Raw genomic sequence first — 16,314 nt, forward strand, 5'->3', positions numbered from 1 at the left:
CCTGACTCCAAATAAAAAAAGCATCAGCAAGGAAAAGCTACATGCTGTATATTTATAGCCTTTGTGAAACATAGACTCATACAATACCTGTGGATGCATCTACTGTGAAAAAAGAAGAAAATTCTCCCGGGACCAGTTCGTACATGACAGCACCATATATTCCCGAATCTCTGTCTGTAGCAACAACGTTGATGATCTCTGTTCCTGGCTTTGTGTGACTGCTGATGCTCGTCACATAGACAGCTTGTTCAAAAACAGGATGATTATCATTAATATCTTCTATCTCAATGCGAACAAAAGCCTGGGCACTCAGCCCACCCTGTTGGATAAATCAGAAGAGATAAAACCAAAAACACAAGGTCAATTTTAAAAGTGTACACAATAAGATGCTGCACATCTGTCTTCAGCCCATCATTAGGAACAGAACATGCTGCAATACTGAGCAATGAAAATGTCAATTAAAAGCAACTTCTGGTATTTATAATACCCCAAAATACTACATTTAGGCAAGCTAAATGCTCAGAACAACTCCAGTGGGCTGATAGACTACACTAAATTCAAATTCTTATATTGGCGAGGCCTGAACACAAAGTTATTTTTGTTAATACTAATGAGCAGCACACAGGTTAAAACCCTTACTAGTCTAACCTCACTTGTTTTTACTGTAGTCACCTACACATCACTTATTCTTTCACAGATAAAAGTCAGGGCTTTCTGCCCCAGAAACACATGCCCCTCAGGTGATTGCGTTGCTCCAGTAAAGTGGGAATAACTTCTATCTTTGAGTCTGACTTAAAAGCATGAGCATCATGACAGCAAATTTGAGGCTTTTTCAACTGCTGGTTAGGAACACAGAGAGTGTAGAACAGTCAAAAGCTGATCTGTCAGGCTCCTGCCTGCAAGAGCTAGCCTCAATTTACCACCCTGAGAGGTTCAAGCAGTACTGCTCATGCAATGTGTGTGTCTATACATATATATTTTTTTGCTTATACATAAGTGTGCGCATATATATTTCTCTATATATGCACATGTGCTTGTCTATATACCCACATTCATTTTGTGTACACAGAGACAAAACAAATACCAAATTCGACTAAAGCACATAGCTGAAACCAGTTTGTTAATGTAAAATTCATAACTGATTCCATAAAATTATTTCCAGCACATTTGTGATTTTACAGGGAAAGAGATCTCACCATGCTTTCTAGGGGGCCTGGCTCAACTTCCCTGCTCTTGTTTCTTTTCCCTACACAAAGAGCTGGGAAAACAGCGAAGCCTTGGTCACAGCTTCAGCACCATACTTCTTTCCAATCCCAGCCCAACCACTGAGCTGCTCTCCACACAGTTGATATGCCCACCAAGAGCGCACTAAAATACCACCTGGGCAGCCACAGGGCAATACTTACCTTTGCTCTGCAGTGAAACCAGAGAAACAAGGAGCAACTGCAAGTTGGCTTCTCAAACTATGCCACAGCAAAATCACAACTTGGCCATGGCAAAGCACTGAAACAGCAATTTACTTCTCAGAGGCACTACCTCGCACTCCCTGTGGACTCCCTCCATCAGTTTCGAGGGTCTGATATTTCCAAGGTTATTTTATAGCCATAACTACCAACATTTTTACAAGAAATCTGCTCTGTTGTGGCACAGCTAATGTAGTGGGGCACTGACATGTACAATGGAGGCACAAAACTGCACACGTATATATAGCCTGCATGTGCTGTATGCAGTACATTAAGATACAGATGGAGGAAGAATCCTGTGCTCTTCAAAGTCACACTGAGCATGCTGTACTCATGCCAATTAGTCACTTACAGAAACCGCTGACACAGATCAGATGTTGGTGGCTATACATAACAGGTCATGCTGAGCTCGCCCAAACTTAATTTTGCAGTCACAGGAGTTATGATACGAGAAAAATAACTAGGCTGCATATTTCTTCAGTCTAATTATTCATACCAATTATTTTCAAACCTGACCTTCAGGAAACTATCCAATGATTCAGATGGATGCTACTCCTTTAGACTTGCTCTATAGAGGCGACAATCTTCCCAAAAAGTATTTTTGAGGATTTTGTTCTTATGTCCACAGGTTCAGACTTACTCTGGGGTTAAAAATACTATCAGCATTCTCTTCCACATTTCCATTGGGATTTTTGCTTTGTTCTGTTTTGTTTTTTCTATTCCATGTTGTAATATTATATCTGCTGGGTGGCAGTAACATGCCCATGAAGGCTCAAGTATGTAGAAAATCAAGATCCTGTGCATCACATGTCTGTGCTTCAACTGCAAACTAGGAGATCAGGTCCAGATCCTCCCGGCACACTTGGGTTTTCTTATGAAGAAAATAAGGCATGCTTCCAGAGCTCACACTGCTGCAGAGGCATCCAGCAGCCAGGACACATGCCTGGGGACCAGGGCTACTTTCAGTCTCAGAACTACTGAAACAGCCATAAAATCCTGAACCCTGTGTTGATATGGAGATGTGAAGACATAGCAGGCTCATGGCCAAGACATCAACCCCACTTCATTGCAAGTCCCTTACCCAATACCATGATTTCCATAGGAAGGAAAACCTGCACAGGAGCTAAGGGGTGAGAGTGGGGGAGTGCTTTGTTAACTGTCAGAGGATGCTCTGTGGCTCCACGGAATTTTTAAGGCAGCAGGGAAAAGGAAGAAGTGAGGTCAAAAGCAAAAAGCATCTAAAAGGATGGTTGGAACAGCATGAAACCAATCTGCAAGAGCTCATCAGAATTTGTGTTAAACTGCTTCTGCCAAGTTTCATTATGCTACACAGACATCAAAAAAACAAACCAAACCAACCCAACCCCACCTACCATTCACCAGCCAAATTGTATTTATCATATAGAATCATAGAACAGTTAGGGTTGGAAAGGGCCTTAAGATCAAGTTCCAACCCTCGTGCCATGGGTAGGGACACCTCACACTAAGCCGTGCCACCCAAGGCTCTGTCCAACCTGGCCTTGAACACCAACAGGGATGGAGCATTCATAACTTCCCTGGGCAACCCATTCCAGTGCCTCATCATTCTTACAGGAAAGAACTTCTTCCATATATGCAATCTAAACTTTCCCTGTTTAAGTTTGAACCCATTACCCCTCATCATATCACTACAGTCCCTAATGAAGAGTCCCTCCTCAGCATCCCTATAGGCCCTCTTCGATACTGGAAGGCTGCTATGAGGTCTCCTCGCAGCCTTCTCTTCTCCAGGCTGAACAGCCCCAACTTTCTCAGCCTGTCTTCATATGGGAGGTGCTCCAGCCCCCTGATCATCCTCATGGCCCTCCTCTGGACTTGTTCCAACAGTTCCATGTCCTTTTTATGTTGAGGACACCAGAACTGCACACAATACTCCAGGTGAGGTCTCACAAGAGCAGAGTAGAGGGGCAGGATCACCTCCTTCGACCTGCTGCTCACGCTCCTTTTGATGCAGCTCAGGATACGGTTGGCTTTCTGGGCTGCGAGCGCACACTGAAGCCGGCTCATGTTCATTTTCTCATCAACCAACACCCTCAAGTCCTTCTCCGCAGGGCTGCTCTGAATCTCTTCTTTGCCCAACCTGCAGCTGTGCCTGGGATTGCTCCAACCCAGGTGTAGGACCTTGCACTTGTCATGGTTAAACTTCATAAGGTTGGCATCAGCCCACCTCACAAGTGTGTCAAGGTCCCTCTGGATGGCATTCCTTCCCTCCAGGGTATCAACCGAACCACACAGCTTGGTGTCATCGGCAAACTTGCTGAGGGCGCACTCAATCCCACTGTCCATGTCAGCGACAAAGATGTTAAACAAGACCAGTCCCAACACTGATCCCTGAGGGACCTATGTGTTATGTAAAGACTGCAAAGTCTTCAGAAATTGATTAAGTATCTGGGGGAATCAAATCTCTCAGAAGACAGACCAAATTTTATTATGGAGACAGAACGTTCTTTCCTGAAGCAGCGGTGTATTCTCTCACATGAATCAAATTCAATATTAAGATGGGAAGAATACCCTGACTGTGCTCTGCAGTTTTCGGAACTTCTTGCCCCACTGATGAAAACAGTTGGTACACTGGCACATGTACTGCGCTATGTACAGAGGTGTTTGTTGCTGGCATTGGTCCATAACTGGTAGAAGCTCTCATAGGCTTAGGTCATCTAATTTTGCCCAGCCTTTGAAGAAAACCTGTGTGTGCCAGCTCCCAGATGCAAGGTGGGACTCTCCTGAACACCCCTCACTGTTCACCAGCATCAAGATTATGCAACTCAGATTTTGGCTTTGAAGGCCAGACAAGTGTTGTCTGTAAGCAGGTAGTATAGTATAGATGCTGCTAGACAGAATATATATTAGCATTATTCCAATTAAATTTCTCTAGATTATGACAGATTAACAGCTGCAGTATACTGTTTATTTGGTTGGAAGAAAAAGAGAGGTGATGGGCATCATAAAAAATGCAAATGAATAAACAAGATGATTGAATTATGCAGGATACAAAGCAATAAAACTTGCTGCCATCCAGCAGCATAAATGTGTGTTGTTAAAAAAAAAATGTTTACAGTATGAAAATGAATTCACATTAAGCCTCACTAAGACAGGAATATATAAAACAAGCATGATAGGAAGCATGAATTTATGTATGTCATAGTTAGGAGACCGCCAAGCAAATAGGGAAGAACATACAATGGAGTGTCCATTTCAGTCATGTTGTGAAGGGAAACAAAAGAAGCCAAACAGAGGAATTGGAACATACAAGACCTAATTTTCACATAGTGAAGAACAAAAGAAGTACTGATTTTTTCCTCTATAATGCTTTCAAAACATGCAAATACTTTTACTGCAATCCCTGGTTTTCCATATTTTCCTTTCACAGGTCTTTATTTCACGGTACATCTGATCTAAACCTCTCAACTGCGTGTGGAGGTTCCCCAAGCAACATACCTTCTTCTAACTGGCTTTTTCCAGAGAAAGAAAAAAAAAACTTACAACATTAACATCTTTACAAGAAATTTTTGTCAGACTGTAAATTCAAAAACTCCCCAAATGCCAACTGAAACTCCTTCTGATCTGTCACAAGTGCACAAGGGTGCAGTCTGAATGTTGGGTGTCCCAGGCTGAGGTGGCATGTGGATCACCAAAGGGTCACCTCACTACTGGAACAGCTCTCAGTCTGCCACCGTTCAGAGACCCAGGAAGAAGGCTAGATGCAGAAGCTGTGGGATTCAGTGCAAACACCCTTCTATAAACCTAGCCTCATAATTTATTTTCATATAAAAGCGTTTCAAGGAGGAATAACAAATATGCATGTGAAGTAAGTGACTGGGACTAAAACTGGTGCTGCCAACTGAAAAGGCTAATGCTAATATTATCATCAGTTGTGTTCCACTTAATCGGTGCTCCCACAAGTTCTCAACGGGATGTTTATTTAACACCAGTTTAACAGAATCTTGCCTCTCCATGGGCTCTTGTGTGCAATTTTAGTTCTCCCATTACACTTTCTACACAATGCATAAAAAACATGACCGACAAGTTCCAAAACCATGTAATGGAGTAGGCATGAACAGGTGGAGGAAACTAATAGTTTTGCCGTAAGAGAAACTGAGCACCAACTGCAAAATACTTCCTTTTCCTCCTCATTTCTAATTAACTTTGTTATTTTGTTTCCTTTCCATCTCTCCTCCCTGCTTTGTCAACAGTGACCCTTCAACTCTTCCTCTGTCTTTTCCATACACGTTTCTCCCCTGAACATACAATCTACTTTGAACCCCTCACCTAACTTCTTTGATCCATCAAAATCAGCAGTGGAATGCCAGGAGGTAAAATATCTTACTAAAATACCTACTAAAGGTGGAAAGTGGCTCTACAAAAATTCAGATATACTGAAAATTTTGGAAAGCTAATACTAAATTTTTAGGTGCTTTGGTATTTAAGTGTCAGATAAGCAAATTTTTAGAAAGAAATCAATGGGATCTATAAAGTGCTGACTTCCAATAAAAGATCAAGTCCTGCCTGTCACAGACAAGGCAATAGAAAATTGAACCCCTATTCCTATTATTGAGCTTCTGAAAACACAAGGTCTCTAAATGAAGATAAATGACAGATCAGTTTATAAAATAAATAGCCTATAGTATTTAATGCATATAGGATTTAATATGCATTGGCTGTTTTCCTTTAATTTTTGACATAAGATTTATCTCAAGAGCAATAATTTAACCAAAAACTGCATCAAGCTTTCTTCGTGTGAACCTATTTTCTTTCACATTTTCAAAATAATTTTCTGTCCCAGACCAGATATCTTAGAAACTTGTCAGAATTTGACTGCTGTTGTCCAGCTCTCACACAGCCTTTACTAATAAGACTAATCTGGATATTCCAGATACATGTACATGTTCTTTATGCTAATACAGCTTCAAAACATGTGAGTGAGAGAAAAAATGAAGGGATCAAGTACAGCAGAATACGTAATTTTCTGCTGCCATACACTGTAATAGTGGTTTACTCTTCAAGGCTTGGGTATCTGTACTCAGCTGTATGCTACAAAATTTTGCCCAGAAAGGAATTTTGAAGACAAAAATCACAAATTAGAGAAATTCCAAAATGGTCACATAGACTTACTTCTACTGTAAAGATTACAGACAGGTCTGTATCATGAATACCTACTTCCAAGCATCAGATCTTGTAAAGTGGGAAAACTCAGACACGCCATTGCAGGTAGGCTGCACTCAGCCACAGCAGCAGCAATGGCACAAGCTAGCTACAAAGGACAAGGAATTTATCCAAGAAAATCACTGGCAGCCACGCAGCTCTAGGACAAGACACTGGTTTATTACTGCTGCAGTCATCTTGAAAGCAGAGGACAGAGATTACCTGGAGCCCACCAGTCCTGAGAAGAGGAGAAAAATCCACACAGCCTAGAAATGGTTTTCAACAACTTCTTTAGGAGCAAATGTGGATTTCACAGCCAATTTTCTCAATTTGGGTTGATAAAAATTTATGGTTCACTAAGTATCACTTTCTGCCCTCTGCAATGATAAGAAATTTTATTCGAATTCATGCAACTTTCACATACTCATTACATTCTCATTTAGAAGTATACAGTCCATCCAAATTTGCAAATGCATTCACAAGTCTGGCAGTGTGGAAAGGTTAAACTTACCCCATCTGTAGCTTTTACTAAGAGATCGTAAGTGGTTGGATCTCCTTCTCTGTCAATGTCTTGAGAAACACAGATCTGACCAGTACGTGGGTCAATCTGGAAGGCTTTGGATTTCTCGTAATAATGAAATCCATCATAAAGGAAATACTCAATTTCACCAAACTGGTTGGCATCTGCATCTGTTGCCTTGACCTGCAGGTTAAAAGGAGATAAAAAATTAAGACAGTGAAACCATTACTCATTCATTCAAAAAATCACAGATACTTTGTTTTAAAGTTACCCGCTTGTGTTGTAAAAGCAAAAGAAATGCAAACACACTGCTACCTCAGCTGTCTGTCTGCAGTTTGCAAAATGATGACTCAGCTACTGAGAGCATATTTATTGCAACAAGCACACAAGATCGATTAGACCTGTCTGTAACATGATTCGTTTATCTGTCAATAATTATCTGTCAAGTGAACTTCCTGTGACTGGAAAAGCCTCACATATTAAACCGTATCAGGAGGCCATACCTTAAGCTACTTCCCCTTCACATTATTTTTACCCATGGAGGTACTTCTTACAAAAACCATGACACACTTAGGTCAGAAAAGGGACATTCTTACCTTTTTTATTCTTTCTAAAAGACTCCCCAGAGCTTAACTTAGTTTCCATTTGAAAGAGGGCTTGGTGGCACAGTGATTCATACAAGTTAAGGACCGGAGGGGGTGTTTTAATCTCCAGTCATCTCTCCAAGGAACCTGAGTTCTATCAACACAGCTAAACGTGACCATTGCATGTATGCACAGAACAAAGCAAGAGATGCAGACTACAGCAAGTCCCTGTGAGAGACTTAATTACCTTGCAAGCATAGACTTGCATGTAGCTGTATCTGCTGACTGACAAACAAGCCTAACACCTTTTCAGCTATATTAAGTACATCTATAAAGCAGCGTGAATTCTGCTGTAAATCCCAAACAAGACATGAAAACTCAGAGTCACTTTCAAGATGCTGTATTGCCTTCCTTCAGCTGAGTTTTGAAGGACTCATACAGCGTTACACAAACAGTACGAGGTTATGCTCTTTAACTGAATGAATGATTAAAGCACTGACTAGTCTAGAAAGTACAAAACCCCAACAGTTTAAAACCATCAGGTGATTATAAATTTTAATACAGAACTTACCCAAAGATTTTTTTCTAACAGAAATATTTTCCTTTTTACAAGACATGGGGGGAAACAGAAATCAACATACCTCTTAGATAGTTTAATAAATGTTTACCGTAGCAGTATATTTTGCCAATACCATATACATGTGGCCCTGCATGAGGCAAGGCTGAGATGTGGGCTTGTTCATGGTGGAGAAGGCTTGGAGTGGGGGATTTGATAAGTGCCCTCCTGTGCCCTAGAGGAGATTATCAAAAAGACAACACTAGGCTCTGTTCTCAGGGACTGTCTGTCTGCAGGGCAGCAGATGAGGAAACAGTAATCACAAGCTTAAGCTGCAGAGGTACCAGCTAGACCTAAGGCAGTATTTACTGTGAAGATGATTCAGCATTAGAAAAGGCTCCCTGCCCAGAGGGGCTGGGGTCTCCATCCTTAGAGTTTTGAAATCAAAGGTAACACAGCCCTGAGCAGCCAAGGTTGTGGCAAAGACCTCCTGCTGATCCCTACACCCACAGCAGGGCCGAGGAATAAAATGCTGCCCAGCTGCATTAGCACTGCAACACAGCAGTGCTGCTTCACCAGCCACCAAAAGTCAAGTCAGCAGGATGTTTGAGTGTGAAACTCTTGCTCTTTGGCTGAGAGGTGGATTGGTTAAATATGTACTTGATAAACAGAACAGTTTTGTATATTGTGCCCTCACTTTTATTGCTCTAAGATCTCTGATAACAAAACATTATGTGCTGAGTTTGGCTCTTCTCTGGCATGTTCTATGATGAAAGCTTTCACTTACACTTGCAAACAACCTGGAAGAAAATAATTTATAAAAACATGCATACAATAAGAGAGACAGTATTTTTAGTTCTGTAATTTGGAGATACTTAAAGGCTTTCTCCTTCTCAGCTGGTTTAATTTTCTACTCACTTTTTGATGATAAATCCTGTGTTTTTTCCATCAGCCTACTTGCACAAAGTACTGAAGTACAATGCCTTAAGAGAGCTTTGGAAACCTTATTGTCGCAAAGCCCAAGAGTTAGTACAGCTGGGAGTTCAAAGAGGAGGCCTGTGCCAGCCATTGCCTACACATGGTCTGTTAAAGTGAGACTCACAGGCATCTACCACAGACAGGGCAAAGGTAGAGGTCTGCACATGACTGCCCATAAAGATAAACATCTGGCATGGTTTTAGGCATGGTTTCAAAAAAGACCAAGCAGGACAGGCCAGGGACTATTGCTAGCAGTAAATTTGGATGAGGTCATCCTGTTTTGGGATGTAAATTAATTTAGCTGCAGAGACCCAAGCTGTGCCTGGTCATATGGCCTTAGTGCCCCAGAACACCCTTTGTCTGCTTCTCCTAGTAGTACAAACATGGACTTAGAGAGCAGTCAGTGCCTTCATTGCACACTCGCTTTTTTGCCCACAGAGGAATTGTTTTGGCACGAAGATACTGAACTGGGACTGAATTAAAACCAAATGAATGAAACATGCCTTGGAAAGTCTGAAAATCATAGAAGTGGGGAAAGGGAAACCATGTAAAAAGTGCCAAGGCAAATTATAAAGCTAAATGTTACTCTAGACCAGTTACTTCAGTCAGAATTTAAAAATGACAGCTAGCCCAAAAGATGCACATGTTATTTCAATTATTTTTTTGCTTGTTGTGGTTTACTATTTGTTTATTTTTAAGCACCCTGTGGACTTCTCCACTTCTGCATGGGACGCTTAAGATTTGCTGTCTTTCAGAAGAGGTATCATTGTGACTGTAATTGGACCACATACTCCAATGCATTCCTCCCCCAAGAAAAAAATGTCTTCTCATAGCACTGAGGGCCATTATAGCAGAGTTGCTGCGGCTGCAAATAGAAAGCTCCTCCAGGGGAGCCCTGAGTTTACAGAGCCCTTCATGCCCCTTTCACACCCTTGCAGCTTGCATCCCATGGCTTCAGCAGAGGGTGCAACGTGCAGTCACTCCTGACCCCAGTCCAACCACTTGTTCTGGGTAAGTCAAAAGCAGAACTCACACTCAACTTCAGCAGAACAAAGATTTGGCCCTAAAAATTCTCTACAGCTGTATATAAATCAAATCTACAACACACGTATTTCACCAGCCTTGTACTTTGTTATTTCTATCATAAAAAATAATAAACCATAAGTCTAGTGTGCTCTTGGTACTCTGCCATTTGGCCCTTATAAGAAAAGTATTGCAGTTTATTTCTCATGCCTGAAATATAATATGGGTGACAATACTGAAATGTTCTGTCTCCCTGTGCCTGCACACGGTTACGTACGCTAACATTTATGTCTGCAATTGAGCATGAGTGATTAATTACAGGTGTGAAATTCAAGGGTATTGTTAGAAGTTTAACCCACCAACTTGTTTTATTTCTGGCAAATTATGCAGTGCTCAGACACTGAACAGCACATGCAAAGGCATAATGAGTAACAAATTTGAATAAAAATGCTGTAGTTCAAAGTAATACAAATTTGAGAGTCTAATTGGGTTCACCTTCAACTACTTTAATCACCTCTCAGGCAGCAGAACAAAGTGGCATCAATTTCTGCATTATAAAAATATGATCTTTCTCCCTGTAAAAGTCCTTCACATCCATTCAATTTCCACCCACATTAAATGGGTCCTTTTTTAATCACTCACCGTGGAACCTTTGATCTGAAGAGGGAAGAATCTGGAATTAAAAGTGAATTAAAAGTTTACAGTAGCAGACAGAGCTGATGTTGAACGGCACTACACTTGAGGTCAGGGAAACAATTAACTGTTATGACTGAATCATAGAATCATTTAGGTGGAAAAGACCCTCAAGATCATCAAAGCTGTTTTAGAAGGTGAAAACCTGTAACAAATTCAAGTTTTCTGACACAGTTAAGAGACCAAGTCATCACAGATTTTAGAATTTGCAGCAGTCACTGTCCAAAACACATCAGGTTATCACAGCGTACTGCAAGAAGTACTAATCCTACAGAGTATTGCAGTAGTTAAATGCCAAAGAGCTGTGAATTATAGCAGTTCAAACAGGAGGAAATGAAGGAAGAAGCAGGAATTTTCACAGTGGATTAATCAAGGGTGTTGTATGTCAACAACATCACAGAGGTGATAGAGCTGAAAGGATTTATATGCCTTGAAGATGTGGGAGGCAAGAGAGTACCAAATCTGTAACATATCTTTTCTGACAGGCTGAATATGAGATTGAGATCTAGGAGAAAAGAAGGGGATAAAAAAGAGGGCTATGCTCACAGGACCTTTCTCATTCTTTCACTAAATATGTTTTCAGTACACTAAGTTGAAGATTGTCATATTAAAGAGTGTAAACTTAGGAATAAGTAACTACAGGACAAAGTATATCCAAAAGAATCATTTTTAAAAGCCAACAAAAGTCATGGTATGGCCACCTACTGGCTGGACTTCTGTCATGCTTTCTGTAGCCTACTCCTTTAGACAGTTTTTACACTGTCTAGACAGCAAATCCATTATAGAAAAGAAAGTTTCTTCTGTCCTGCTGACACTACCAATAAGGTAACAAATGGCCAGAATGCAGACATTCTCCCAGGAGAAGGAAAAAGGGGGACCTAGAGAAATCCCATGGAAAACAATTAAAAAAAGAGCTGATCAGTCTATGTGATGCTCAAACAGACCAGCCCATGAGAAGAATAAATGGTAGAAACTGGTAGACACCAAAGGTTGCAAGAAGATAAGGAAAGAAAATTAGTGCTGGAAGCGCAGAAATAACCTTCCATTTGCATATGGGAAAAGAGGCTGATCTCAGAGAAAAGAAAGTAAAGGGAATCACTGTATAATTAATTAACGTCACCTAAATGTACATTTAATCCTATAATACCTGTACAGGTTTGAATGGTGAACAAAATGCTGACAATACACTTAAATAGGAGGGGACAGAAATATTTTTTTCAGTGCTATGCTAAGGAAGGAGAGACTTCAGAGCTTGTAGAAAGCAAACGTTTGTCAGATCCTCAGCTGGTTCCCTTCACTTCAGCAGAACAATGACAACTCAGCAATGGGCAATATGTCCTTTTATTTTACATGCATGAAACAGTGTTATCAATAAATGATTAGTAAACAAGATCATAAAGAATTATATCAGCTCCTAAAGCCCAGATTCCCTTAAATGGTTTGGTTTAGTGTTTAAAACAAAGTCATCCCCCCTCCCTTTTAAATTTATTTTTCATTTCCACTCTTTAAAAATCCTCAAGCATATATTGAACAGGGCCACTTCAGTATCAACAGATTAAAATGAAGTTCCTGTCTACAGATCTTACTTTCTTTACTTTCTTTTCTAGGCATTTGTTTCCTGGTTTATATTAGCTGAACATACACTGAAAAGCAGAGCAAATATTTTGTGTTATATGCAAAATGGAGAAAACACTTGTGCACACAAAACCACATCAGAAAAAACAATCTTATTAACTGTGCAGATCAAAAATTAAGAATCTATACAAAGACTATTTCTAGGATTTAGAGTATGCAGCCTGAAAGATGACTGTTCTGCAACACTGAATTTCACATGTGAGTGACCAGAATTAATTTTATGGCTTTCAGCTAGACAACATAAAAGTAGGCTATGATGAGAAAGAGCAGACAGTTTGCCAAATAACTTATGACAGTGGTCATCTCAGATAGCAGTTAAATGAGACTAAAAATAATATTAGATCAATTTTTTTATGACTTAAGAATTGCTCCCATAACACATTTTTGTCAAGTTTACTCCACTTAATTTCAGCTAACCAATATGTAGCTTTTATAGCTCATAAAATCTGTTTGGAGGGACTCAGTGTCAGAGCATAAGACAGACTTCTATTTTGTGCATAAAAAGTGTATTTAATTCTGTCAGTCGTACCGATAGCATGAAAAACAAGTTAGTCTCCAGCACTCAGTTTCAAAGAAAATTGGAATACAGGGTAAACAAAAAGCATACTCCTCTACTCCAAAATATTCATCATCAGAATGTAAGAAAGGACAAAATATATGGATGAAGACATAGGGAAACTACCAGGCAACTGAAAGGAGACTGTTCAATGATAGAGTTACCTTGCTGATGAACAGTGTAAGCATATTCCTGTCTGCAGACATGACTAACACAAAAGCCAACATCCTTCCAATCAAAGGGTCAAAGGACAGCAGGCTCGTTTATGGCAATACAGTAATGCCTGATCGCAGACCCTTACCAAATAAGCACTGCAATTTCACATGCAGCCAATTCAAACACAACCCAAATGGCCGACAACCACATTGCAGAATTATCTGCTAAGCCAGATCTTCATGCCAAGTCCATGGCCACAGGGAAGGAGGGGAACAACCTGCTTTTGTGGCATGCTGTCAGTAAAATGAGACTGCAGAAATACCAACAGTAAAACTACTGGTAGTCGATGCTCCTCAAGGGTCATCCAGGTGCAACTGCACCTGTGAGATTAGCGCATGAGCAGCCAGAAGCACACATCATCAGATGTCTTCGATTTAGTGTTCTCACTTATAACCCTGGTTGGCAAGAAAACAGTATATAAAATACACTCAAATGATCTTGACCTCATAGCTTCGTGAGGGAGTAAGCACAATAATGCCAACACCAAACCTGAAGACTTTTAGTAAATACATTATGTCTCTGGATTTTTATCTGTCTGTCTCAATATGTATGCTCAGTCACCATCTCCCTCATAAGGGAGGTTTAATGTACAGAAACAGGAATAAAGCCTCAGAACTACTTGCTGAAGTCCTAGGGCATAAGCTTTGACTTCAACAACAGGAACTGTCTGAGGACTTGACAGCCTGTACTTGAAAGAGAACTTGTACTGACAACACAAAAAGCCCCACTACTCATCCTCAAACTGGGCCCCATCTAGAAAGCCACAAGCCAAAATAATAACTGGAATTTAAGCTGAACGTTCAACTGGCATTGTTGATCGCTTTGCCAACCACTACAAGTACCACATACTCCAGAAAACAAACAGTAAAATTGATAGCACTCATCTTTGCTCTGATGCAAAATATCTCCACTTGACTAACATCAATCTTTCTGCATTCTTTTCATTTGCTATAGCATGGAGACTACAACAGCTGAAACACTGACACTAAGCACAACACATACATGACCTAACTAACCTCGCCTGCAGCAGATGCACACTTCCCCAGGTCACTCCAGAATTGTTGTCAGTTTTCCAAAGCTGCTCATAACCTTTTCAGTCAAGTCCCACCTCCATCTCAACAGCATTTAAAGCAAAAGTACAGAAGACTAAGCTCAAGAAGAAAAAGAGGGTGGACATGCACTGTACTCAGTGACAGCATGTGGAATGTACGATTCCCTGTAACCTCAAGTAAGCACCACATTTTTCAATTATGATACAGCTTTTGGTTTTGGCCTTTCAAACAGTTATTAAATGGTTCAGCAAACGCATTTTGTGCTACCTGCCTTTTTATTTTTGCTTGTGGGTGGCCCATTAGTTGTATAGAAATTCCCAATAAACAACAAGGTTTTAAAATGAGGTAAGAATAATCTCATTTGACATATGAATCTCACATAAAAGATCCCACTGATTTTTATCTTTTTAATAACACATTGATTTTTTTAACATTTTGTATCTTCCCCGATACAAGTAACTGAACGTAAACATATTTTACTTGACGAATGATTATGAGATTTTAGCTTTTAGCCTTCTCTGAGCTTCTAAGTATATAACTGATGACAATAAACAAACCTGCCAACAGAAATATTGACATATCTTTGATTTACTGCTTTCAGTTAGTCTCTAAAAAGAAAGATTAAAATCACCAAAGGAGAAAACAGCATTAGTACATTATGCTTTCATTCTGGAAACCAGACATCATCCAGCAAGCCAAGCCCAGATCCAGGAAGAACTGGCCAATTCAGCCTTTATAGTAATCTGTAATTCTTGTTCTGATGCTATCCAGAGCCTGCGTTCGCTCCTATTTAACCAAAAAGTTCCTGACATGCCTTCAGTTTTGTTGCTACACCTGCTGCAAAACAGCACAAGCATCTAAATCCTCCTGATGCTAGCCAGGATACAGAAGTGTGGGAGGCAGGTCCAATTTGGAAGGCATGTCCTTATCACTCCTAACACACCAATAGGATCTGGACCACTGCAAAATAACTAACAGTTGTTGATGTCTGAATGCATAGCAAGCAGCAATGCTGCTGATGCCTTCTTATTATATGGTAGAGAGGTGGTTAAAAAATGTGTCTTGGGAGCAGGAAGCTTAGGTTCCAGCATCAAAAATATCTACTAAAAGGACCAATTACTCTGTCTATTTGGTCTACATTGCCTTCCTTCTTACAATGCAAATATAACCAAATAGAGCAGCATCTGCTTTTACTGCCTACATAAACTGGAAGAACAGAAATTAAAAGAGAACATATTTTTGAAGAAGGAAAACTAATTTTTGTAGCAACTAGTAAATATTTGCAGGACTAAAGCTTTGTTTAATCATCAAAGTTAAGACCCTACTTTTCAGTAAAAGCAACTCCATCTATTCATTAATGCTGCTATAATTTTCGATTTTATAACATCCTACATCCTTGCAAAGCACTGTGAAGAGTTTAAGTACAAATCCATTTTTATTCATTAACTTGAGTAAGCTACAGAGCTCCAAGACTGAATAGCTCCGCCAAGCAAGAGCAGAACACAAAAATTTCCCTATTCTGGGCTAATTGCACAAAGCAAGGAGTCATGGGTTTAATAATCTAGAATATCTATTTCACAAAGGAATATTTGGTACAGAACATGTTGTTTTCGTGGTCTTGCAGTGGCATGGATTTAAGACAGGATCAAACTGCACACTTATACATGTTCGTGTAAACATTTTCCAAGCTCCCAAACCAGTTTGATCTGCTAATTCCTGCTCATGAACTACAATGCTCCAACTAGGGCTTCTGGCTAGACTGATACAACTATTTATGGAACTACATTGTGAACAGGATGTCTAAGAGCAGAGCTTAATCCCTCCATTTAAAGAAACAGAAAGCAAAATAAAACCCAAGAA

The 16,314-nt window shown here is 40.1% G+C and overlaps 1 protein-coding gene across 2 annotated transcripts in view; it reads right to left on the reverse strand.

Annotated features, from left to right (window-relative positions):
• The window catches only part of DCHS2 (dachsous cadherin-related 2), a 111,980-nt gene that overhangs the window by 59,984 nt on the left and 35,682 nt on the right, over positions 1 to 16,314 (reverse strand). For both annotated transcript variants that reach the window (XM_057419073.1, XM_057419072.1), the window contains exons 2-3: positions 7,153 to 7,344; positions 88 to 319 (exon numbers count right to left, since the gene is read on the reverse strand). In XM_057419073.1, the coding sequence (XP_057275056.1) occupies positions 88 to 319; positions 7,153 to 7,344 (424 nt within the window). The remainder of the gene's footprint in view (positions 1 to 87; positions 320 to 7,152; positions 7,345 to 16,314) is intronic.

Source organism: Pezoporus wallicus, unplaced genomic scaffold (assembly GCF_028554395.1).
Source record: "Pezoporus wallicus isolate ANWC-B61680 ecotype Strahan unplaced genomic scaffold, APGP_CSIRO_Pwel_v1 contig_2384, whole genome shotgun sequence".
NCBI lineage: Eukaryota > Metazoa > Chordata > Aves > Psittaciformes > Psittacidae > Pezoporus > Pezoporus wallicus.